Genomic DNA, 24,133 nt, shown 5'->3' with positions numbered 1-24,133 from the left:
AACCTAACCTAACCTAACCTAACCTAACCTAACCTAACCTAACCTAACCTAACCTAACCTAACCTAACCTAACCTAACCTAACCTAACCTAACCTAACCTAACCTAACCTAACCTAACCTAACCTTTTTTTTTTTTTTTTTTTTTTTTTTTTTTTTTCGCAGGGGGGAATGCATTTAGGCACCGGCCCCCGGGGACACTGTTCCCGGGGAGTGTGGGACTCCCAGGCCTAGCCCGGACTACCCACTAAACCCCCCTGCGGCGTGTCCGCACCGGCCGTTATTGGGGGCGCCATGGGATCGCGAACATTCTACCACGACGCCCCCCGGCGTTGCCTCACGGCACTATCCTAGCAGACGACGGGCATATTGTGCCCGCCGCCTGCCTCTTCGTCCTCGCCGATGGGGAGGGGCATGCGCTCGTGCCTCGCGCTCCCTTTCAGCAGCCTCCTTCTGCGACATTACCGTTTCGCAGAAGGAGTATACTGCATCCCAGCGTCCCTCGCCGCTCAACATCTTGCTGATGACGTTGTGCAGCGAGAGATCCAGGCCTCCTCCTCCTAGGGCCACTGCTAGGGCCACCCTCTCCTCGGTCCATTTCCCGCAGTCTGCCAGAGTGTGTTGGGCCGTGTCATCCGGCTCCCCACACTCATGACAGACCGGGGTTTCCTCCTTTCCTATTCTGTGCAGGTAATGACCGAAGCACCCGTGTCCGGTCATCACCTGCGTCATCCTGTACGTCAGTTGGCCGTACGTTCTTTCCATCCATTCCTCGAGCGATGGGAGGAGCGCCCCGATGGTTCGAACACCATACGGGGAGTTTTCCAGCTCTACTCGCCATCGCTCTTTCAACCTGTCTACGGCCAACTGACGGACAGTCCTTAATTCTCTTGGGGCGGGCCTTTCCCCCACAGCTCGCCTCCTTGCCCGCTCCCAATATACTTCCGCCTGAACCTTAGCGTCCATATCCCACGGTGGGGTGCCAGCCAGTGCACACGCCGCCGCCCATGCCACCGTTACGTAGGCCCGAGCTATGCGATTGGCCACCACTCTCTGTGGCCTCCGCAGCTGGGCCACGTTGGCTTTGGAGAGCCTATCTGCCCAGATTGGTGCCCCGTACAATGCCATGCTTCGGGTTACACCCGCATATAGCTTGCGGCACGGGGCACTGGGCCCTCCAACATTGGGCAGCAGCCGGCCCATGGCCGACGCAGCACCGACTATCCGGGGAGCCAGTCGTTTGAAGTGCTCCCGGAAGTTCCAGCGTGAGTCCAGGATGATACCCAGGTACTTGATATGCGGTTTCACCTGGACTCGTTCCCCACCGATGGATATGGACGCGCCCTCAGGCGGCTTCCATCCCCTGCTTCCGAAGGCGATGACCTCACACTTGTTGAGGGCCACCCTGAGCCCCAGCAGCCTGACGCGGGTGACCATCAGGTCTGCTGCGACTGCGGCTGCCCTGAGGGTGCTCTCCAGCTTCTCTCCCCAGATGGCCACCATCGTGTCATCTGCATAGCAGATGACAGTCATCCGGGGGAGCAGGGCCCCGCGGATGGCCCAGTCGAAGCCGATGTTCCATAGCAGAGGCCCTAGAACAGACCCCTGGGGAACACCGCAGGTCATCGCCTTGGATTTTACGCCTTCTCTGTCCTCGTAGAGCACCACCCTCTCAGTAAGGTAGTGCCCTACGAGGTTCCTGAGGTAGAGGGGCACCCCATGGTATTTGAGTGCCTCCTCTATTACCTCATATGGGAGGGAGCCGAAGGCATTCGCTATGTCCAGCGAGACACCCACGGCCCCTCCCTTCCGTTCCATTGCGTCCTCCGAGAATATTCGGAGGGCCCCTATCGCGTCAACGGTCGACCGCCCTTTTCTGAATCCGTACTGGCGGTGCGACACGTTGGGCCCGACATTTTCCAGATGCTGGATGATCCGGTTGGCCACAATGCGTTCTAGCATTTTCCCGGTTTCATCCAGCATCAGTAGGGGCCTCCACCCCGAGGGGGAGTCCTCGGGCCGGCTCTCCTTCCTGAGTAGGCAGAGCTTGCCCTCCTTCCACGGTTTGGGGAACCGTCCTGATGACAAACAGTCATCAAAGAGCTGTCTGAGACGGCTCCCCAGGTGTTTTAAGGCCACCGGTAGAACCAGACCAGGGACGCCATCTGGGCCAGGGGCCTTTTTGCAGGCCATTAGGCGCGCTACTCCCTGGTCAAATTCCTCAGTCGTCACCGGTGGCACTTCCGTCGTGATGGACTCCCGCTCGGGGGCCGACATTCTCGGAGGAACGAATGTTTGGGCCGTTGGGAATAGGCCTTCGACAATCCTATTAAGGAGATCCGGCTCTAAGGAGGCTGTGGGGGGGGCGTGGCGCATCTTGTTGCGCACTACCCTATATGGCCTCCCCCACGGGTCCCTGTCGAGTGTGGCCAGAAACGCCTCGTGGGCTTCCTCCTTAGCCTTAGTGATTGCCATCGACAGGGATTTTTTAGCCTCCTGGAGGGCAGCATGGAGTCGCTCCTCCTCTCCAGCTACCCAGTTCCGTCGCCGCCTGCATCGGGTGTAGTTACGACGGGCGCGGTTACTGAGACGTCGGAGTTCAGCAATGTCCTCCGACCACCAGTGAACCCGCGCCTTTGCAGGCAACGGGCCGGACCTCCTCATGGATGCGTCACACACCTCAGTGAGTGACACGCGAAAGCCTATTGCCCTTTCCTCCACACCAAGGGACCGGCTTGGTGTGGGTTCTCTCCATTCGATAATCATGGCAGCCTCTTCAGCCAGGTCCCTGTCGAGACTTGCCATATTCCACCTGGGGAACCCTTGCCGCCCCCCCTCGTCCCGACCGGGCATTTGGGAACAGGGCATGTTGGAGACCGTCGTCCTTATATATAAATGGTCGGAGAGGGTCTCGACATCCTCCAGGACACGCCAATTCGCCACCCGCGCGGCAATGGCCGGGGTCGCAAACGTCACATCAACTATCGACTCCCCGTTCCGCCGCACACAGGTAGCGGCGTTGCCCCGGTTTAGGACTTCAAGCCCCACTCCCACCGCCCAGTCATAGAGGGCTTCCCCCCTTGGGCTGGCGACGGGAGAACCCCATGCCGTGTGTTTCGCGTTGAGGTCTCCCATCAGCATGACAGGTGTCGGCGCTATGCTCCCGATCGTCCTACCCACTCTCTCAAGGAGGTCTTCGAAGTCACGAAGCGGCTCGTTGGGGGAGAAGTATGCAGCAATTATTGCGATAACTCCCCATCTCACCGCCACGTAACCTCTACCACTCACAATTTTCGAGAGAGGTGGGTGGTTTCCGATTTGGGGAGCAGTAACCGCCACCAGCCCCTCAGTGTCGCCAGCCCAGTTGGAAAGCGGGGGGACGTAATAGGGTTCCGACACTATGGCAGCGCCAATGCCCCACTCCGCCACGTGCTGGACTAGGAGGTCTTGGGCACGGGCGCAGTGGTTGACATTGGCCTGCAGAACTTCCAGGTGGTGGGAGGGTCGTGTTGGCATTAATGTTCCATTAGTCGACCCTCCGAGACCTCCCTCGTAGCCAGGGCCGTCTTACCCCTGGTGCGTGGGGGGTTGCAGGCCTTTCCCCCCATTACGTGCCCCGCCGGGAGCTTTGCGGCGTGGCACACGGCACACCATGGCTCCTTGGCGCTACATTCCACCGTCATGTGGCCCGTTTGGCCGCATCGGTGGCACACATTGGATCTGTCCACCGGAGACGGACAGAGGGCCCTAGTGTGGCCCAAGCCCATGCAGCGGAAGCATCGCATGGGCAGGGCCTCGAGCCCCTTGATTTTGGCGGCCGACCATCCGACCAGTAGGCGTCCGGCTTTGATCAAATTGTTGGCGGCTGCTACAGGGCAAGTTAGAATAGACGCCCCGGTCTGGTCAGGTGCCGTGCGAATAGCGCCAACCCTTATCTGTCCCGGTGGACAGTTTCCAGCTTCAGCTGCAGCTTCCTTTAGGGACTCCTGGGTCACTGACTCATCGAAGCCATAAATTTTTATTTGTGCCGTTTTATATGGCCGTGATATTTGGGCTTCATCGCCCACCATCTCCCTTAATTTTTCGGCCAGGGTGTCAGCGGAGACCGCACTGTGAGCTCCGGGGATCTCAATAATGCGAGCCCCGGTAGCAGTTCTCCTTACCGCCACGTGGTCCACCCCAATGGACGGTAGCTTAAGGGTGGTGACCCTGGCCATAACTGCTTTGTAATCCATTTTGGATTCCGGCCGTAGGGTTACCACCACCGCCGACGACTTTGGTGGGGTGAACATTTTCTTAGGTGGCGGCTTCGCAGACACCCCGGGGGTTCGGACCTGGGCTTGGGTGGGTTTCAGCTTGTCAGGGGGGGAATTTTTTCCGTGCCCCTTGCCTTTTCCCCTCTTGCCTTTTTTCTTTTTCACCACAGTGGCCCATCCTTCCTTCTCCTGGTTGGTCAGAGGAGCTTCAGTTGTCTGAGAGGGGCCAGGCTGTGGCTCTTCCTCCTGCGGCTGTGGCCTGCGACGGGTTGTATTTCGCGCCGCTGGTCCAGGTCTTGCGGATGACATTAGTGTTGTTGGCCGTTCCTCTTCATGGTTTTGGCGTTCAACCTCATTTGGCCTCTTATCTGTCGTAAGGGGCGGGCGCATAATCGGCTCGGGAGCAAGAATGCCCCTTTTTTCAGCCTCCTTAAGCCGATCCGTAACCATGCCCCCCAATCTCAGAAACAGGTCCCTTTCTAAGGATTCCTTAAAGTCCGCAAGGACTTCTTGGATTTCGGTCCTTGTGATTCCCGTCCCTGAGGTTAAAGGCGCAGCCGCCTTTTCGGAGTAGGCCGTACGGAGCGCCTTTGTTTCCTTCTGTAGAAGTTCTAGCTGTTCCCTCATCCTTTTATTGTCCGCTGTGAGTATTCGAACTGCTTCCGATTCCACCTGTTGGGCCTCGATTTTCTCGGCAGCTTCCAATATTTGTTGGCAGGACTCTTTCATGGCCCGCCACACCGTCCCTTTGAGGTTTCCGGACTTATCGGCTTCTTCGAGCACCCTGTTGGCAGCAGCCCGGACCACCCCCAAGTGCTCGTCCACTACAGTGGCGCGTTTACGGCCTTCAGTTGCGCCTTGTGTGCGCCGCATACCTGGTGTGCGAGGCCGGCCCCTGATGGCGGTGTTGATTTTAGGACCTCGTTCCATAGCTCCTGATACTTCCGGTGCTTTCCTTTTCAGGGGAGCACTACCCCTGCCACCTCTGTTCTCCTCGTTCAGCAAAGCCTCTGGGAGACTAGAGTCGCTGTCGTTGTCAGAGTCCGTCTGGACTGATTGTTGAGAGGGACTTGCGTCCCTATGGCGGTTGATGCCCCCCCCAGATACGGTGAGGCTGTCCACATCCGAAGATGCAGAGAGGGATTCTCCAGCGAAGCTGGTACCCTCCTGGGGTAAATAGTTTTTGTCACTCGCCATTTCATATTTTCCTTTTTTGATCAGGGTGAGGTCCCTGACTCCTCCTACACTCATGTGAGCGCTCGGGACGGGGTTCCCCCCCCGCCATTCATCCCATCGGCACGCCAGACCTTGGGATTGGGGTTATTTTTGATGAGGTTTTCTTCCTCGCGGCGCTGGCTTTTAATAGCACAGCACCCTCGGCCCCAGTATTTGGGGTAACGAGTTGCCCGACGCAGGTCCACGTCCAAGACCTGAACGCCGCGCAAGCCACATCTGCTGCTCACTGTCTGATTGTTCAGACAGGAGAGAGTGGCTGGTTAGCAGGATATTGGCCAACAACCAACAAGACCCCGCATAACGGAGAGTTGTTGGCTGCCGCCCAGGGTGCACCGTCCCAAATCCCTTGTCAGCCACCGCTCTAACCGAATCCAAGAGGATTAAGAGAGAGAGGTAAACGTTCAAGGGAATGGGCACTCGAGGAGGTTTCCCGCACTTAGCACCCCAACCTAACCTAACCTAACCTAACCTAACCTAACCTAACCTAACCTAACCTAACCTAACCTAACCTAACCTAACCTAACCTAACCTAACCTAACCTAACCTAACCTAACCTAACCTAACCTAACCTAACCTAACCTAACCTAACCTAACCTAACCTAACCTAACCTAACCTAACCTAACCTAACCTAACCTAACCTAACCTAACCTAACCTAACCTAACCTAACCTAACCTAACCTAACCTAACCTAACCTAACCTAACCTAACCTAACCTAACCTAACCTAACCTAACCTAACCTAACCTAACCTAACCTAACCTAACCTAACCTAACCTAACCTAACCTAACCTAACCTAACCTAACCTAACCTAACCTAACCTAACCTAACCTAACCTAACCTAACCTAACCTAACCTAACCTAACCTAACCTAACCTAACCTAACCTAACCTAACCTAACCTAACCTAACCTAACCTAACCTAACCTAACCTAACCTAACCTAACCTAACCTAACCTAACCTAACCTAACCTAACCTAACCTAACCTAACCTAACCTAACCTAACCTAACCTAACCTAACCTAACCTAACCTAACCTAACCTAACCTAACCTAACCTAACCTAACCTAACCTAACCTTTTTTTTTTTTTTTTTTTGTTTTCGCAGGGGAATGCATTTACGCACTGAGTGTGGGACTCCTGGGCCGCTATCCAGCCCAGACTACCCACTAAACCCCTGCGGGTGCCATCGGCCGCTTTACAGGGAGGCGCCTCGGATCTATCTAACACAAGACGCCTCAGCGACTGGCCGGTCTCTTTCGCCAGAGACCGGACTCACCATTCTCAGGGGCCCACCGACACCTGGTGGACCCCTGCCGTCGGGTGGGACTAGTCCCACCGATTTAGGGGGGCGCCTGCAGGCGCGCAAGGTAGCGCCTGCGTCGCACCCCCGTCCGCCTTCTGCGGATCGGCTCCGCGAGGGGGTGGTCCTCGCGGTTCCTTTCCTCGGCCTCCCTCTGTGACATAACAGTCTCACAGAAGGAGGCCACTGCCGCCCAGGCTCCGTCACTCCCGAGCATCGCATTGACGACACTCGGGAGCGACAGATCCACTCCACCGAGCACTGCCACCAGATCGTGGCGCTGCCGACTCCACCTGGGACACTGCTCTAGAACATGTTGAGCAGTGTCCCGAGCCTCGCCACAATCGTGGCAGACCGGCTCGGTCTCCCGCTGGGCCACGCGGTGCAAGTACTCACCGAAGCAGCCATGCCCGGTGAGCACCTGCGTCATGCGGAAGGTGAGAGGCTTGCGCCGCCTCAACATCCATCTCTCCAGGACCTGGCGCAGGGCCTCCACTGTGCGTACACCGTACGTTGCCCGCGCCAGGTCTGCCTCCCACCTCCGCATGAGTTCCGCTTGCCCTCGCAAGCGGACCCGCCGGACCATCTCAGGCGAGGGGTGCTCGCCGATTTCCCTCCTGTTCGCCACAAAGTGGTAAACCTCGGCGAGCACCTCCGCCACCAACTCCCACGGCGGGTCGCCCGCGAGGGCTGTGGCCGCAGAGAACGCCACTGTACGGTACCCCCGTATCGCCCTTACCGCGATCACCTTCTGCGCCTGCCGGAGAAGGCGCTTATTCTCCGCGGCAAGGGCGTCCACCCAAACGGGGGCGCCGTACATCGCCATACTCCGGCACACGCCGGAGTACAGCTTCCGTACAGCGTCGCTGGGCCCACCCAGATTGGGCAGGAGTCGGCCCAGCGACGCAGCCGTCCTGATGATCCTTTGCCCCAGCTCTCGGAAGTGGGGGACAAAGGACCATCTCCCGTCGAGGATGAGGCCCAGGTATTTCATCTGGGCACTCACCCTCAACTCCTCATGACCCACCTGGAGGCGCGCCCCTGGGGGAGGTCCTCGCGTCCGGGCCCCGCGGAAGAGGAGGACTTCGGTCTTATCCAGTCGGACCCGAAGCCCCAACCTCTCTATGCGGCCGACCAAAAGGGCGAGGCCCGTTTCGGCCAGCCGCGCCGCCTCACCGAAATTCGCACCCCGGGACGTGAAGAGAGTGTCATCCGCATAGCAGATGACACCCGTCCCGGGGGGAAGCCGGCACCGCAGGACCCAATCGTATGCGATGTCCCACAGGATAGGGCCGAGAATCGACCCCTGCGGGACACCGCACCCGACGCCCCGTCGGACCATTTGACCTCCCCTGTCCTCGTACAGGACGACCCGCTCCTCCAGGTACGCCCCCAACAGCCCCCGCAGGTACGAGGGCACTCCGAAGTACCGGAGCGCCTCCCGTATTACACAGTGCGGGATACTGTTGAAGGCGTTGGCGATGTCTAACGACGTCGCCAGGGTCACCTCGCCTTCTCTGTCCGCCTCCTCCGTCACCGACCGCAGACGCCTGAGGGCGTCGATGGTGGACCTCTTGGCCCGGAATCCGTACTGCACGTCAGAGAGACGCGGTCCCGGGCCTTCCTCCACATGCCGAACGAGGCGAGAGGCCACAACACTCTCTAGGGCCTTCCCAGCCTCGCTCAGCAGGACCAGAGGTCGCACAACCTAACCTAACCTAACCTAACCTAACCTAACCTAACCTAACCTAACCTAACCTAACCTAACCTAACCTAACCTAACCTAACCTAACCTAACCTAACCTAACCTAACCTAACCTAACCTAACCTAACCTAACCTAACCTAACCTAACCTAACCTAACCTAACCTAACCTAACCTAACCTAACCTAACCTAACCTAACCTAACCTAACCTAACCTAACCTAACCTAACCTAACCTAACCTAACCTAACCTAACCTAACCTAACCTAACCTAACCTAACCTTTTTTTTTTTTTTTTTTTTTTTTTTTTTTTTTTTTTTTTTTTTTTTTTTTTTTTTTTTTTTTTTTTTTTTGTTTTCGCAGGGGAATGCATTTACGCACTGAGTGTGGGACTCCTGGGCCGCTATCCAGCCCAGACTACCCACTAAACCCCTGCGGGTGCCATCGGCCGCTTTACAGGGAGGCGCCTCGGATCTATCTAACACAAGACGCCTCAGCGACTGGCCGGTCTCTTTCGCCAGAGACCGGACTCACCATTCTCAGGGGCCCACCGACACCTGGTGGACCCCTGCCGTCGGGTGGGACTAGTCCCATCGATTTAGGAGGGCGCCTGCAGGCGCGCAAGGTAGCGCCTGCGTCGCACCCCCGTCCGCCTTCTGCGGATCGGCTCCGCGAGGGGGTGGTCCTCGCGGTTCCTTTCCTCGGCCTCCCTCTGTGACATAACAGTCTCACAGAAGGAGGCCACTGCCGCCCAGGCTCCGTCACTCCCGAGCATCGCATTGACGACACTCGGGAGCGACAGATCCACTCCACCGAGCACTGCCACCAGATCGTGGCGCTGCCGACTCCACCTGGGACACTGCTCTAGAACATGTTGAGCAGTGTCCCGAGCCTCGCCACAATCGTGGCAGACCGGCTCGGTCTCCCGCTGGGCCACGCGGTGCAAGTACTCACCGAAGCAGCCATGCCCGGTGAGCACCTGCGTCATGCGGAAGGTGAGAGGCTTGCGCCGCCTCAACATCCATCTCTCCAGGACCTGGCGCAGGGCCTCCACTGTGCGTACACCGTACGTTGCCCGCGCCAGGTCTGCCTCCCACCTCCGCATGAGTTCCGCTTGCCCTCGCAAGCGGACCCGCCGGACCATCTCAGGCGAGGGGTGCTCGCCGATTTCCCTCCTGTTCGCCACAAAGTGGTAAACCTCGGCGAGCACCTCCGCCACCAACTCCCATGGCGGGTCGCCCGCGAGGGCTGTGGCCGCAGAGAACGCCACTGTACGGTACCCCCGTATCGCCCTTACCGCGATCACCTTCTGTGCCTGCCGGAGAAGGCGCTTATTCTCCGCGGCAAGGGCGTCCACCCAAACGGGGGCGCCGTACATCGCCATACTCCGGCACACGCCGGAGTACAGCTTCCGTACAGCGTCGCTGGGCCCACCCAGATTGGGCAGGAGTCGGCCCAGCGACGCAGCCGTCCTGATGATCCTTTGCCCCAGCTCTCGGAAGTGGGGGACAAAGGACCATCTCCCGTCGAGGATGAGGCCCAGGTATTTCATCTGGGCACTCACCCTCAACTCCTCATGACCCACCTGGAGGCGCGCCCCTGGGGGAGGTCCTCGCGTCCGGGCCCCGCGGAAGAGGAGGACTTCGGTCTTATCCAGTCGGACCCGAAGCCCCAGCCTCTCTATGCGGCCGACCAAAAGGGCGAGGCCCGTTTCGGCCAGCCGCGCCGCCTCACCGAAATTCGCACCCCGGGACGTGAAGAGAGTGTCATCCGCATAGCAGATGACACCCGTCCCGGGGGGAAGCCGGCACCGCAGGACCCAATCGTATGCGATGTCCCACAGGATAGGGCCGAGAATCGACCCCTGCGGGACACCGCACCCGACGCCCCGCCGGACCATTTGACCTCCCCTGTCCTCGTACAGGACGACCCGCTCCTCCAGGTACGCCCCCAACAGCCCCCGCAGGTACGAGGGCACTCCGAAGTACCGGAGCGCCTCCCGTATTACACAGTGCGGGATACTGTTGAAGGCGTTGGCGATGTCTAACGACGTCGCCAGGGTCACCTCGCCTTCTCGATCCGCCTCCTCCGTCACCGACCGCAGACGCCTGAGGGCGTCGATGGTGGACCTCTTGGCCCGGAATCCGTACTGCACGTCAGAGAGACGCGGTCCCGGGCCTTCCTCCACATGCCGAACGAGGCGAGAGGCCACAACGCTCTCTAGGGCCTTCCCAGCCTCGCTCAGCAGGACCAGAGGTCGCACCGCCGAAGCCGAGTCCAAGGGCCGGCTCCCCTTCGGAATAAGGCAGAGCCGGCCCTCCTTCCATAATTTCGGGAACTGCCCCTCTCGCAGACAGCGGTTGAGCAGCCCCCGAAACTCCTCCCCGAGGTGCACGAGAATCAGCGCAAGCACTTTCCCGTGCACCCCGTCTGGACCCGGTGACCTCTTCCTTGTCTGGAGGCGGTCGAGGACCACCTCCATTTCGACGTCGGTGACGGGAGGCGGATCCGCCTCCACCTCTTCTCCCTCCGCGTCAGGCGGCTGTCGGGCCATCCTCGGAGGAGAAAACCCTCGCGGATTGCCGGGGAATAGATCCCCGACAATCTCCCCCAGCAGAGCTGGCTGAAGGGTCTCCGTTAGCGGGGTCGCCTGTGGGCGCAATTTGTCTCGCGCCCACTTATACGGCCGGCCCCATGGGTCTCTTTCGATACCCTCCACCAGCTCCTCGAAGGCTTCCTCCTTGGCCCGACCGATGGCCAGCTGCAGCTCCTTACGGTTTTCCACATACACCGCATACAGCTGACCATCCCTCTCCTCGTCCCGGGGACTGCGCCGCCTGCTTCGACTATAGGCCCTTCGGGCCGCGTTGCAGGCGACGCGAAGGGCGGCAATCTCCGCCGACCACCAATAGACCGCCCGCCTAGGGGGGGCTCGACCTACGCTTGGCATGGCCGCCCGGCACACCGCTGTGAAAGCGTCGCCGAGACGGTCAGCCGCGTCGTCCACCCCCATTCCGTCTAGAGGCGGGAGGCTCCAGCGGCCGACGATGGCCGCCTCTTCCGCCAGCTCCCGGTCAAGCCGCGTAAGGGCCCAACGCGGGAACCGGCTGCGCACCCGGGACGATGATGCCGCCTGACATTGGGGGGCGGCCGACACCTCGAACCGAATATACAAGTGGTCCGAGAGTGTCTCCACCCCCCCTTCCACCCTCCAGTCCGACACGGAGCGCGCGGCGGAGGGGGTGGCGAACGTCAGGTCCACCACCGATCCGCCCGTCCGTCGCACGCACGTGTGGGCTGTCCCCCTGTTTAGGAGAGACAGCCCGGCGGCCAGCGCCCACTCTTCCACCTTTCGCCCCTTGGGCTCCGTGGCCGGGTTCCCCCACGCCGTTGATTTGGCGTTGAAGTCACCGGCCACGAAGACCTTTAGGGGCGCTAACCGCCTTATCTCCGGCCCCAGGGCATCCAAGAACCGCTCCAGGGCCGGCAAATCCCGGTTCGGGGAGAAGTAAACACCAATTATGGCGTACTCTCCCCGAACCGCCACCACAAAGCCGTTCCCTCTCTTCTTAATCGCGAGGGGAGGGGCGGCACCAGGCCTAGCCACGATGGCCACGAGGTCATCCAGATCCCCCGCCCAGTGGGGCAGGGAGGGAACCGCGTACGGCTCCGCGACCACCGCGACATCCAAATCCCACTCCGCCATGGATTGCAGGAGGAGATCCTGCGCCCTAGCGGAGTGGTTGAGGTTGGCCTGGAGGAAGGTGACCCCCATCACTCCTCCATTTGGCCGACTGGCGCCTCCCCTTGCCTTCCCTCGCGCGGAGGAGGGGACGGCCCTTTCCCTCGGATCGGGGGTGGGTTGCAGGCCCTACCCCCCATCACGTGGCCCGCCGGCTTGCCGGCGTCGCGGCATACCGCGCAGCGGGGCTCCGCTGTGCAGGAGGCGGACAAATGCCCTGCCTCCCCGCACCTATAGCAGAGCCGGCTGCGGTCCGTCTGCGAGGGGCACAGCGATGCGGTGTGCCCCTTCCCCATGCACTTGTAGCAGTGCATGGGGCGCGCCTCCAGGTGCCGGAGCTGCACTCGACTCCAGCCTACCGTGAGGCTGCCCGCCTCGATCAGCTTTTTAGCCGTCGTGACCGGGCAGCGCATCAGGGCAGAGCCAGAGCCCCGCCAGTCTGAGCGGATTTCACCCACCCAGACCTGGTCCTCCGTGCAGCTCCCGGCTTGCGCGACCGCAGCCTTTATCCGCTGCGCCGTTGCCGCATCATTCAGGCCCGTCACGCGGAAGTCCGCGGTTTTGACGGGCCTGGAAACGTCCGCGACGCCGGAAAGGGCCGCCTTCAAGGCCGATGCAAGCGCATCTGCCTTGTCTGAGTTGGAGGGGCCAGAGACCTCGATTAGCCTCGCTCCGGTCGCACTCGGGCGAATCCGAAGCGAGCCGATTCCTAGCCCCTCCAGGCTCACCGCCTGCTCGGCCTTAAGGAGGGCGGAGCTGTATGTGGCCCCTTTTTGCGCTGCCTCCGGCTGTAACTTGAGAATTACAGCCGAGGAGCTAGGGGCCGACAGCTTGGCCGCCCTCGCTGGCGCCGCCCTGGGGGGTGCCTTGGGCGCCGTTGCAGTGGCCTTTGTTGGGGCCGCCGCCGGTCGCTCCGCAGGTTTGGGCTGGGACTTCTTTCCCACGCCCTTCCCCTTCCCCCTCCTCCCCCGGACTTCGACCCAGGGGAGCTCCGGGCATTCGTCGACCACAGCTGTTGAGGTCGACGGCCCGAAGGGCCCCCACTCTGTCACTCCCCCAGCACCTACCCCCTTACAACCCCGCCTCTCAGAGGCCGGGCGTGCAGGGGCCCGAACCTCCAACTCCACCACCGGCTGCTCAAGCCGCGGCGCCGGACCCAGACCGGAGGCCCGATCAATGGCCGTCCTTGCAGCCCTCGCCACCTCGGAGTTGTCACCTGCCAGAGGTGGACGAGTGGCACTCCGAGGACACCCAGCCAGTCCTAGCGCTGCCAGACGGCCATCAATCAATCTGGCCATCCTCTGCTCCAGCTCATCCTCCACTGGAGCAGCCTGCCGCTGCACCGTCCGCGCAGCCTGAGCAGCCTCACGGCGAGCCTCCTCGAACCCCCGGCGGAGCGCAGCGACCTCAGCCTTCATAATGGCCACCTCCCTTTGGAGGCGACCATTATCGGCCTTAAGGCGTCGAACTTCGTCCGACTCGCTGCGCGCCACCAGGGTGTCCACGATATCCCTGATATCCGAGGAGGCCCGCATAATTTTAGAGTTGAAGCCCCCCTTGAGGGCGGCAGTCTTTCCGACGAGGCTGGTTATTATACCCAGCCTCTCCACCGCAGTGGCCATGAGTCCATCAGCACCCATGGCCCCAAAGTCCCGCGCATCAATGGGGGCCACCACCACATCATCGTCCCCACCACTCGGGGGTCCTCCCCTCCGGAAGGCCCGAGCCCCTAGAGAGGCCGAGAAGGAAGCCTCGGCATCCTCCTCTTGACTCCTCCTCGCCTCAGCCCGGGCCCTCGTCAGGTGCGAGGCACCCCGGGCCTTGCCCCTCTTCGCCACTGACTGTGCCCGTGGCACACCGACCTCAGTGTCGGTGCCGGAACCAGTCGCCACCTCAGAATAGAGGCGCTTGTTGCCCAGCACCGACTCCGACAACGAGGTGATGGAGCCCGCACTTCCCATCAGGCTCCCCATCCTCTTTTGGCCCACAGCGAGGCCACTCCCGTCGGTTTCCTCCCCAGCGGAATGTTCAGACCCTGAACATTCCATTTCCCCCCTTCCCTTTGTTTGGCCCTGAGAAGGGCCTTTTGGGTGGCCCTGAGAAGGGCCTTTTGGGTGGCCCTGAGAAGGGCCTTTTGGGTGGCCCTGAGAAGGGCCTTTTTTCAGGAAACGCCCGCGGGCGTCCCTCATTATTTGGTCATTATACGACATTCTTCACAGTTCGCAAATTGCTCCTTCTGCACAGTGCACTTTAGCCGTCGGCCTAACCACTCCGTTACGGTGGTTAGGACGCGACGTTGCCCGGGGAACGCGACGTGGACGCAAGCACTGTGGGGTGGTTCCCCAACCTAACCTAACCTAACCTAACCTAACCTAACCTAACCTAACCTAACCTAACCTAACCTAACCTTTTTTTTTTTTTTTTTTTTTTTTTGTTTTCGCAGGGGAATGCATTTACGCACTGAGTGTGGGACTCCTGGGCCGCTATCCAGCCCAGACTACCCACTAAACCCCTGCGGGTGCCATCGGCCGCTTTACAGGGAGGCGCCTCGGATCTATCTAGCACAAGACGCCTCAGCGACTGGCCGGTCTCTTTCGCCAGAGACCGGACTCACCATTCTCAGGGGCCCACCGACACCTGGTGGACCCCTGCCGACGGGTGGGACTTTAGTCCCACCGATTACGGAGGCGCTTGCAAGCGCGCAAGGTAGCGCCTGCGTCGCACCCCCGTCCGCCTTCTGCGGATCGGCTCCGCGAGGGGGTGGTCCTCGCGGTTCCTTTCCTCGGCCTCCCTCTGTGACATAACAGTCTCACAGAAGGAGGCCACTGCCGCCCAGGCTCCGTCACTCCCGAGCATCGCATTGACGACACTCGGGAGCGACAGATCCACTCCACCGAGCACTGCCACCAGATCGTGGCGCTGCCGACTCCACCTGGGACACTGCTCTAGAACATGTTGAGCAGTGTCCCGAGCCTCGCCACAATCGTGGCAGACCGGCTCGGTCTCCCGCTGGGCCACGCGGTGCAGGTACTCACCGAAGCAGCCATGCCCGGTGAGCACCTGCGTCATGCGGAAGGTGAGAGGCTTGCGCCGCCTCAACATCCATCTCTCCAGGACCTGGCGCAGGGCCTCCACTGTGCGTACACCGTACGTTGCCCGCGCCAGGTCTGCCTCCCACCTCCGCATGAGTTCCGCTTGCCCTCGCAAGCGGACCCGCCGGACCATCTCAGGCGAGGGGTGCTCGCCGATTTCCCTCCTGTTCGCCACAAAGTGGTAAACCTCGGCGAGCACCTCCGCCACCAACTCCCACGGCGGGTCGCCCGCGAGGGCTGTGGCCGCAGAGAACGCCACTGTACGGTACCCCCGTATCGCCCTTACCGCGATCACCTTCTGCGCCTGCCGGAGAAGGCGCTTATTCTCCGCGGCAAGGGCGTCCACCCAAACGGGGGCGCCGTACATCGCCATACTCCGGCACACGCCGGAGTACAGCTTCCGTACAGCGTCGCTGGGCCCACCCAGATTGGGCAGGAGTCGGCCCAGCGACGCAGCCGTCCTGATGATCCTTTGCCCCAGCTCTCGGAAGTGGGGGACAAAGGACCATCTCCCGTCGAGGATGAGGCCCAGGTATTTCATCTGGGCACTCACCCTCAACTCCTCATGACCCACCTGGAGGCGCGCCCCTGGGGGAGGTCCTCGCGTCCGGGCCCCGCGGAAGAGGAGGACTTCGGTCTTATCCAGTCGGACCCGAAGCCCCAGCCTCTCTATGCGGCCGACCAAAAGGGCGAGGCCCGTTTCGGCCAGCCGCGCCGCCTCACCGAAATTCGCACCCCGGGACGTGAAGAGAGTGTCATCCGCATAGCAGATGACACCCGTCCCGGGGGGAAGCCGGCACCGCAGGACCCAATCGTATGCGATGTCCCACAGGATAGGGCCGAGAATCGACCCCTGCGGGACACCGCACCCGACGCCGGACCATTTGACCTCCCCTGTCCTCGTACAGGACGACCCGCTCCTCCAGGTACGCCCCCAACAGCCCCCGCAGGTACGAGGGCACTCCGAAGTACCGGAGCGCCTCCCGTATTACACAGTGCGGGATACTGTTGAAGGCGTTGGCGATGTCTAACGACGTCGCCAGGGTCACCTCGCCTTCTCTGTCCGCCTCCTCCGTCACCGACCGCAGACGCCTGAGGGCGTCGATGGTGGACCTCTTGGCCCGGAATCCGTACTGCACGTCAGAGAGACGCGGTCCCGGGCCTTCCTCCACATGCCGAACGAGGCGAGAGGCCACAACACTCTCTAGGGCCTTCCCAGCCTCGCTCAGCAGGACCAGAGGTCGCACCGCCGAAGCCGAGTCCAAGGGCCGGCTCCCCTTCGGAATAAGGCAGAGCCGGCCCTCCTTCCATAATTTCGGGAACTGCCCCTCTCGCAGACAGCGGTTGAGCAGCCCCCGAAACTCCTCCCCGAGGTGCACGAGAATCAGCGCAAGCACTTTCCCGTGCACCCCGTCTGGACCCGGTGCCCTCTTCCTTGTCTGGAGGCGGTCGAGGACCACCTCCATTTCGACGTCGGTGACGGGAGGCGGATCCGCCTCCACCTCTTCTCCCTCCGCGTCAGGCGGCTGTCGGGCCATCCTCGGAGGAGAAACCTAACCTAACCTAACCTAACCTAACCTAACCTAACCTAACCTTTTTTTTTTTTTTTTTTTTTTTTTTTTTTTTTGTTTTCGCAGGGGAATGCATTTACGCACTGAGTGTGGGACTCCTGGGCCGCTATCCAGCCCAGACTACCCACTAAACCCCTGCGGGTGCCATCGGCCGCTTTACAGGGAGGCGCCTCGGATCTATCTAACACAAGACGCCTCAGCGACTGGCCGGTCTCTTTCGCCAGAGACCGGACTCACCATTCTCAGGGGCCCACCGACACCTGGTGGACCCCTGCCGACGGGTGGGACTTTAGTCCCACCGATTACGGAGGCGCTTGCAAGCGCGCAAGGTAGCGCCTGCGTCGCACCCCCGTCCGCCTTCTGCGGATCGGCTCCGCGAGGGGGTGGTCCTCGCGGTTCCTTTCCTCGGCCTCCCTCTGTGACATAACAGTCTCACAGAAGGAGGCCACTGCCGCCCAGGCTCCGTCACTCCCGAGCATCGCATTGACGACACTCGGGAGCGACAGGTCCGCTCCACCAAGCGCTGCCACCAGATCGTGGCGCTGCCGACTCCATCTGGAACACTGCTCTAGGACATGTTGAGCAGTGTCCTCAGCCTCGCCACAATCATGGCATACAGGCTCAGACTCCCTCTGGGCCACGCGGTGCAGATACACACCGAAGCAGCCGTGCCCGGTGAGTATCTGCGTCACGCGGAAGGTGAGAGGCTTGCGTCTTCTCAGCATCCACCTCTCCAGGACCTGACGGAGGGCCCCTACTGTGCGTACACCATACTCTGCCCGCGCCAGGTCCGCCTCCCACCTCCGCATGAGTTCCTCTTGCCCTCGCAATCGAACCCGCCGGATGACCTCCACCGTGGGGTGCTCGCCGATCTCCCTCCTGTTTGCCACAAAGTGGTACACCTCGGCGAGCACCTCCGCCACTAACTCCCATGGCGGGTCGCCCGCAAGGGCTGTGGCCGCAGAGAACGCCACTGTACGGTACCCCCGTATCACCCTTAGCGCGATCACCTTCTGCGCCTGCCGCAGAAGGCGTTTATTCGTCGCGTCAAGGGCGTCCACCCAAATGGGGGCCCCGTACATCGCCATACTCCGACACACGCCAGAGTACAGCCTCCTCACGGCGTCACTGGGTCCACCCAGATTTGGAAGGAGTCGGCCCAGTGACGCAGCCGCCCTGACTATCCTCGGCCCCAGCTCGCGAAAGTGGGGGCCGAAGGACCATCTTCCGTCAAGGATGAGACCCAGATATTTCATCTGAGTACTCACCCTCAACTCCTCATGACCCACCTGGAGGCGCGCCCCTGGGGGAGGTCCCCGCGTCCGGGCCCCGCGGAAGAGGAGGACTTCGGTCTTATCCAGACGGACCCGAAGCCCTAGCCTCTCTATGCGGCCGACCAAAAGGGCAAGGCCCATTTCAGCCAACCGCGCCGCCTCGCCGAAATTCGCACCCCGAGACGTGAAGAGAGTGTCATCCGCGTAGCAGATGACACCCGTCCCGGGGGGAAGCCGGCACCGCAAGACCCAGTCGTAGGCGATGTCCCACAGGATAGGGCCGAGAATCGACCCCTGTGGCACACCGCATCCGACGCTCCGCCGAACCATACGACCCCCCCCGTCCTCGTACAGGACAACACGATCCTCCAGGTACACCCCCAACAGCCGCCGCAGATACGAGGGCACCCCAAAGTACCGGAGTGCCTCCCGTATTACACTGTGCGGGATGCTGTTGAAGGCGTTGGCGACGTCTAAAGACGTCGCCAGGGTCACATCGCCTTCTCGATCCGCCTCCTCCGTCACCGACCGTAGACGTCTGAGGGCATCGATGGTGGACCTCTTGGCCCGGAATCCATACTGCATGTCAGATAGACGCGGTCCCGGGCCGTCCTCCACATGCTGAACGAGGCGAGAAGCCACAACACTCTCCAGGGCCTTCCCAGCCTCGCTCAGCAAGACTAGAGGTCGCACTGCCGAAGCCGAGTCCAGGGGCCGGCTCCCCTTCGGAATAAGGCAGAGTCGGCCCTCTTTCCATGGTAACGGGAACTGCCCCTCCCGCAGGCAGCGGTCGAGCAGTCCCCGAAACTCCTCCTCGAGATGCACGAGAATTAGCGCAAGCACTCTCCCGTGCACCCCGTCTGGACCCGGTGCCCTCTTCCTTGTTCGGAGGCGGTCGAGCACCACCCCCATTTCGGCATCGGTGACGGAAGGCGGATTAGCCTCCACCTCACCTTCCTCCACTTCGTCAGGCGGCTGTCGGGCCATCCTTGGAGGAGAAAACCCCCGCGGACTGCCGGGGAACAGGTCCCCGACAATATCTCCCAGCAGGGCCGGTTGGAGGGTCTCCGTTAATGGGGCTGCCTGTGGACGCAATTTGTCACGCGCCCATTTGTACGGCCGGCCCCACGGATCTCTTTCTATGCCCTCCACCAGCTCCTCGAAGGCTTCCTCCTTGGCCCGACTGATGGCCAGCTGCAGCTCCTTCCGTTTGTCGACATATACTGCATACAGCCGACCATCCCTCTCCTCGTCCCGGGTGTTGCGTCGCCTGTTTCGACTATAGGCCCTTCGGGCCGCATTGCAGGCAGTGCGGAGGGCGGCAATCTCCGCCGACCACCAATAGATCGCCCGCCTAGGGGGCGCTCGTCCTACGCTAGGCATGGCCGCTCGGCACACCGCTGTGAAAGTGGCGCCGAGACGGCTAGCCGCTTCGTCCACCCCCATTCTAGCTAAAGGCGGAAGACTCCATCGGCCGACGATGGCCGCCTCTTCCGCCAACTCCCGGTCGAGTCGTGTGAGGGCCCAACGCGGGAACCGGCTGCGCACCCGGGGCGATGACACCGCCTGACTTTGGGGAGTGGCAGACACCTCGAACCGAATATACCAGTGATCCGAGAGTGTCTCCACTCCCACTTCGACCCTCCAATCCATCACTGTGCGTGCGGCGGCAGGGGTAGCGAACGTCAAGTCCACCATCGAGCCGCCCGTCCGCCGCACGCATGTGTAGGCCGACCCCCTATTTAGCAGAGTCAGCCCCGCAGCCAGCGCCCACTCTTCAACCTTTCGCCCCTTAGGTTCCGTGGCTGGGTTCCCCCACGCCGTTGATTTGGCGTTGAAGTCGCCAGCCACAATGACCTTTAGAGGCGCCAGCCGCCTTACCTCCGGCCCCAGAGCGTCCATAAACTGCTCCAGGTCCGGCAGATCCCGATTCGGAGAGAAGTAGACACCAATTATGGCGTACTCTTCCCGAACCGCCACGACAAAACCATTTCCTCTCCTCTTAGTCACGAGGGGAGGGGCGGCACCAGACCTAGCCACGATGGCCACGGAGCCATCCAGATCACCTGTCCAGTGGGACAGGGCGGGAATCGCGTACGGCTCCGAGACCACCGCGACATCCACATCCCACTCCGCCATGGATTGCAGGAAGAGATCCTGCGCCCTGGCACAGTGGTTGAGGTTGGCCTGGAGGAAGGCGACCCCCATCACTCCTCCATTTGGCCATCCGACGCCGCCTCTTGTCTATCCTCTCGCGGAGGAGGGGACGATCCCTTCCCTCTGGTTGACGGGGGATTGCATGACCTACCCCCCATCACATGGTCCGCCGGCTTGCCAGCGTCGCGGCAAACTGCGCAGCGGGGCTCCGCGGTGCAGGAAGAGGACAAATGCCCCGCCTCCCCACATCTGTAGCAGAGCCGACTGCGGTCCGTCTGCGAGGGACACAGCGCTGCAGTGTGCCCCTTCCCCATGCACTTGTAACAGTGCATGGGGCGCGCCTCCAAGTGTCGGAGCTGCACGCGGCCCCAACCCACCCTGAGGCTACCCGCCTCGACCAGCTTTTTGGCTGCCGTTACCGGGCAGCGCATCAGGGCAGAGCCAGAGCCCCGCCAGTCCGAGCGGATTTCGCCTACCCAGACGTGATCCTCTGTGCAGCTCCCAGCTTGTGCAACCGCAGCTTTTATTCGCTGCACAGTAGCCGCATCGTTCAGACCCGTCATGCGGAAGTCCGCAGTTTTGACAGGTCTGGAGACATCCGCGACGCCAGCCAAGGCCACCTTCAAGGCCGAGGCAAGTGCGTCCGCCTTGCCTGAGCTAGAGGAGCCGGGGACCTCAATTAATCTCGCTCCAGTCGCACTCGGGCGAATCCGAAGCGAGCCAATGCCCAACTCCTCCAGGTTCACCTCTTGCTCGGCCTTGAGGAGGGCGGAACCGTATGTGGCCCCATTTTGCACTGCCTCCGGCTGTAACTTAAGAATTACAGCCGAGGAGCTAGGGGTCGACAGTTTCTTCGCCGCCCTCACTGGCGCCGCCTTGGGGGACTCCTTGGGCACAGACGTAGGCGCCCCCTTGGGCGCCACCGTAGGCTTGGGCACGGTTGAGGGGGCCCCCTTGGGTACCGCCTCGGGCTTGGGCTTGGACTTTTTGCCCTTTCCCTTCCCTTTGCTCCTCCTCCCAACCTCAACCCAGGGGAGCTCCGGGGGTCCGTCGACCAGAATTGCCGAGGTCGTCGGCCCATCCTCAACTCCAGGAAGCTTCGGGAATCCGTCCGGAGCTGCAGAGGTCGTCGGCCCCCGCTCCATCCCCTCCTCGATAAATTCCCCACTACAGCCTTCCACTTCCGCCCGATCAGTCGGCAGCGCCGGACTTAAGCCGGAGGCCTCCGCAATGGCCGCTCTAGTAGCCCTCGCCACCTCCGAACTATCACCCGCCAGTGGGGGGCGGGTGGTCATCCGAGGGAGGCAAAACTTCAGCTCTGCTAGGCGGCCATCTATCATTTTCGCTATGGAAGCCTCCAGCCTCTCCATCAGCTCTTTCTCCGCAGGTGCACCTGACCGCTGTTCCGCAGCTCGCGCAGCCTGATTGGCCTCTCGGCGGGCCTCCTCAAACCCACTGCGGAGCGCAGCGACCTCTGCCCTCATGTTGGCCACCTCTCTTTGGAGACGACCGTTATCGGCTCTGAGACGTCGGACCTCATCCGACTCACTACGCGACACCAGGGTGTCCATAATATCCCTGATGTCCGTAGAGGCCCGCAAAATTTTTGCACTGTAGCCCCCTTTGAGGGAGGTGGTCTTTCTGACGAGGCTGGTTATAATTCCCAGCCTCTCCACCGCGGTGGCCATAAGTCCCTCAGCACCCAAGGCACTGAAGTCCCGTACCTCAATGGGGGCCACATCCGACCCTTCGTCCCCACTCGGGTGTTCTCCCCTCCGGAAGGCCCGAGTCCCCAGAGTGGCTGAGAACGAGGCCTCCACATCCTCCTCCCGGCTCCTTCGCGTTTCAGCCCGGGCTCCCGTCGTATTCGAGGCACCTCGAGCCTTCCCCCTTTTTGCCTTCGACAATGTTTCCGGCCGTGTCCACTCAACCTCCGTGTCCGAACCGGATCCGGACCCACTCGCTACCTCTGAGTAGAGGCGCTTGGTACCCAGCACCGATTCGGACAGCGAGGTGATGGAGCCCACACTTCCCAGCGGATTCCACAGCCTTCCTTGGACCGTTCCTTCCCCTTCCGATCCACCGCGACTTCCTTCATGTTCGGACCTGGACCGCTCCTTATCACTTCCGTCCTTCCCGCCCGAACTTTTCTCTCCCCCCACCAAACTCTTCCCCCCACGCTTTCCACTCCTTCCCTTTAGTTGGCCCTGAGAAGGGCCGTTTGATTGGCCCTGAGAAGGGCCGTTTGGGTGGCCCTGAGAAGGGCCGTTAGGGTGGCCCTGAGAAGGGCCCTTTTTCAGGAAACGCCCGGAGGCGTCCCGCAATTGAGTTCCGTTCATTTTAAGCGCAACGATTGCTCCTTCTTGCACAGTGCCAATTAGCCGTCGGCCTGCCACTCCGTTACGGTGGTCAGGACGCGACGTTGCCCAGGGGACGCGACGAGGACGCTAGCACTGTGGGGTGTCCCCCAACCTAACCTAACCTAACCTAACCTAACCTAACCTAACCTAACCTAACCTAACCTAACCTAACCTAACCTAACCTAACCTAACCTAACCTAACCTTTTTTTTTTTTTTTTTTGTTTACCCAGGGGAATGCTTGTTACGCACTGAGTGTGGGACTCCTGGGCCGCTAGTCGGCCCAGCCTACCCACTAAACCCCTGGGGCGTTTTCACGCTGCCGTTATGGGGGACGTCACGGGGTCGCTAGGCATTTCACCGCGACGCCCCCCCGGCCGGCCTTTCGGCCCCGACCTGGGCGGGTAGCAAGCACAAGTGCTAACCACCCGCTCCTTACGCCACGCGAGCGTGGCGCGGACCATCAAGCCCACTCCGCACACCAGTCAGAAAGCTGACGGGGGGAGCGGGCATCACCGACCACTGGTCCTGAAGGGACCAGCGGTCACAACACACATAGGACACACACAACAAAATCCTGGGTGCCACAGGGCACCCAAGTCTGCCTCTGTACGGGCACAAGAGGTGATAGGCAGGTGACACCCACACATTGCGCCCGATACAGAGGCAGCCACCCTTCGGCCGCAGAGGACAGGGGGATCGTCGAGAGACATACCGACTCTCCTCTTCCCCTGCGGCCCCACCGCACCGTGTTCAGCGCCACGGCCGCGCTGTGGTCGCGGAGGACAAAACCCCGCGACCCCACCTCTGGTCCCCTCTAGTTTCCACATCCAAAGGCTGGTGGCGGGTCACCAGCCAATGACAGTACTACCGAGGGGACCGTCCACCAGGCCCAAAGCACCCACCAAAGTCTCTGGCCTTGGGTTCCTCTTGGTTCACCGGGGTGGCTGGTTGTGTCAGACCAGCCCCCCCGGTTACTAAGCCCCACCATCGCGACAAGATGGGAACCCGTCGGTGGGGTTTTTTTTTGTTCTCGCAGGAGGAAACCCATTTACGGGCGACCCAGGGGAAGAACATCTCCCCCGGAGTGTGGGGCTCCCAGGCCGCTGCCGGCCCGGACTACCCACTAAAACCTCCTGCGGCGTTTTCCATCCGACCGTTAGTGGGGGCGCCATGGGATCGCGGACATTTCACCACGACGCCCCCCGGTTCTGCCTCGCCAGGCGTCCTCACCGTAGCAGACGACGGGCGAAACGTGCCCGCCGCCTGCCACGTCTGCCTCTCCTATTCGGAGGGGCGTTGGCTTGCGCCTCACGCTCCCTCTCGGCAGCCTCCTTCTGCGACATGACAGCCTCGCAGAAGGAAGCCACCGCATCCCAACACCTTTCGCTGCACAGCATCTTTTCTACGACACTGTGCAGCGCAAGGTCCACTCCTCCCAACTCCACA

General features: G+C 61.3%; 5 protein-coding genes across 5 annotated transcripts; all 5 read right to left on the bottom strand.

The window, feature by feature from the left end:
* Window positions 1-3,512: 3,512 nt before the first annotated feature.
* On the bottom strand, window positions 3,513-5,504 carry LOC135309941 (uncharacterized). Its single transcript, XM_064436672.1, has one exon. The coding sequence runs from the start codon at window positions 5,502-5,504 to the stop codon at window positions 3,513-3,515; it is 1,992 nt and encodes a 663-aa protein (XP_064292742.1).
* A 1,261-nt stretch (window positions 5,505-6,765) lies between these two features.
* LOC135309936 (uncharacterized) lies at window positions 6,766-7,366 on the bottom strand. The gene has a single exon (XM_064436666.1). It carries the CDS (start codon window positions 7,333-7,335, stop codon window positions 6,829-6,831), a length of 507 nt encoding a protein of 168 aa, XP_064292736.1. The 5' UTR covers window positions 7,336-7,366; the 3' UTR covers window positions 6,766-6,828.
* A 1,663-nt stretch (window positions 7,367-9,029) lies between these two features.
* Window positions 9,030-12,265, bottom strand: LOC135309940 (uncharacterized). Its single transcript, XM_064436671.1, has 2 exons — window positions 11,840-12,265; window positions 9,030-9,047 (listed from the first exon to the last, which is right to left on the bottom strand). Exons 1-2 carry the CDS (start codon window positions 12,263-12,265, stop codon window positions 9,030-9,032), a joined length of 444 nt encoding a protein of 147 aa, XP_064292741.1.
* Window positions 12,265-14,280, bottom strand: LOC135309939 (uncharacterized). The gene has a single exon (XM_064436670.1). The coding sequence runs from the start codon at window positions 14,278-14,280 to the stop codon at window positions 12,265-12,267; it is 2,016 nt and encodes a 671-aa protein (XP_064292740.1).
* Window positions 14,281-20,376: 6,096 nt separating this feature from the next.
* LOC128679492 (uncharacterized) lies at window positions 20,377-22,665 on the bottom strand. Its single transcript, XM_053761774.2, has one exon. It carries the CDS (start codon window positions 22,663-22,665, stop codon window positions 20,377-20,379), a length of 2,289 nt encoding a protein of 762 aa, XP_053617749.2.
* Between the last annotated feature and the right edge of the window lie 1,468 nt (window positions 22,666-24,133).

This window comes from Plodia interpunctella, chromosome 21, assembly GCF_027563975.2.
Source record: "Plodia interpunctella isolate USDA-ARS_2022_Savannah chromosome 21, ilPloInte3.2, whole genome shotgun sequence".
Taxonomy (NCBI): Eukaryota; Metazoa; Arthropoda; class Insecta; order Lepidoptera; family Pyralidae; genus Plodia; species Plodia interpunctella.
The sequence above is the reverse complement of the archived record's forward strand: the minus strand, read 5'-3'. Positions and strand labels throughout refer to the sequence as shown.

Excerpts from the sequence above, each read along its gene's own strand:
- LOC128679492 (XM_053761774.2), bottom strand. The coding sequence starts at position 22,665 with ATGAACGGAACTCAATTGCGGGACGCCTCCGGGCGTTTCCTGAAAAAG.
- LOC135309936 (XM_064436666.1), bottom strand. The coding sequence starts at position 7,335 with ATGCGGAGGTGGGAGGCAGACCTGGCGCGGGCAACGTACGGTGTACGC.
- LOC135309941 (XM_064436672.1), bottom strand. The coding sequence starts at position 5,504 with ATGAGTGTAGGAGGAGTCAGGGACCTCACCCTGATCAAAAAAGGAAAA.
- LOC135309940 (XM_064436671.1), bottom strand. The coding sequence starts at position 12,265 with ATGGGGGTCACCTTCCTCCAGGCCAACCTCAACCACTCCGCTAGGGCG.
- LOC135309939 (XM_064436670.1), bottom strand. The coding sequence starts at position 14,280 with ATGGAATGTTCAGGGTCTGAACATTCCGCTGGGGAGGAAACCGACGGG.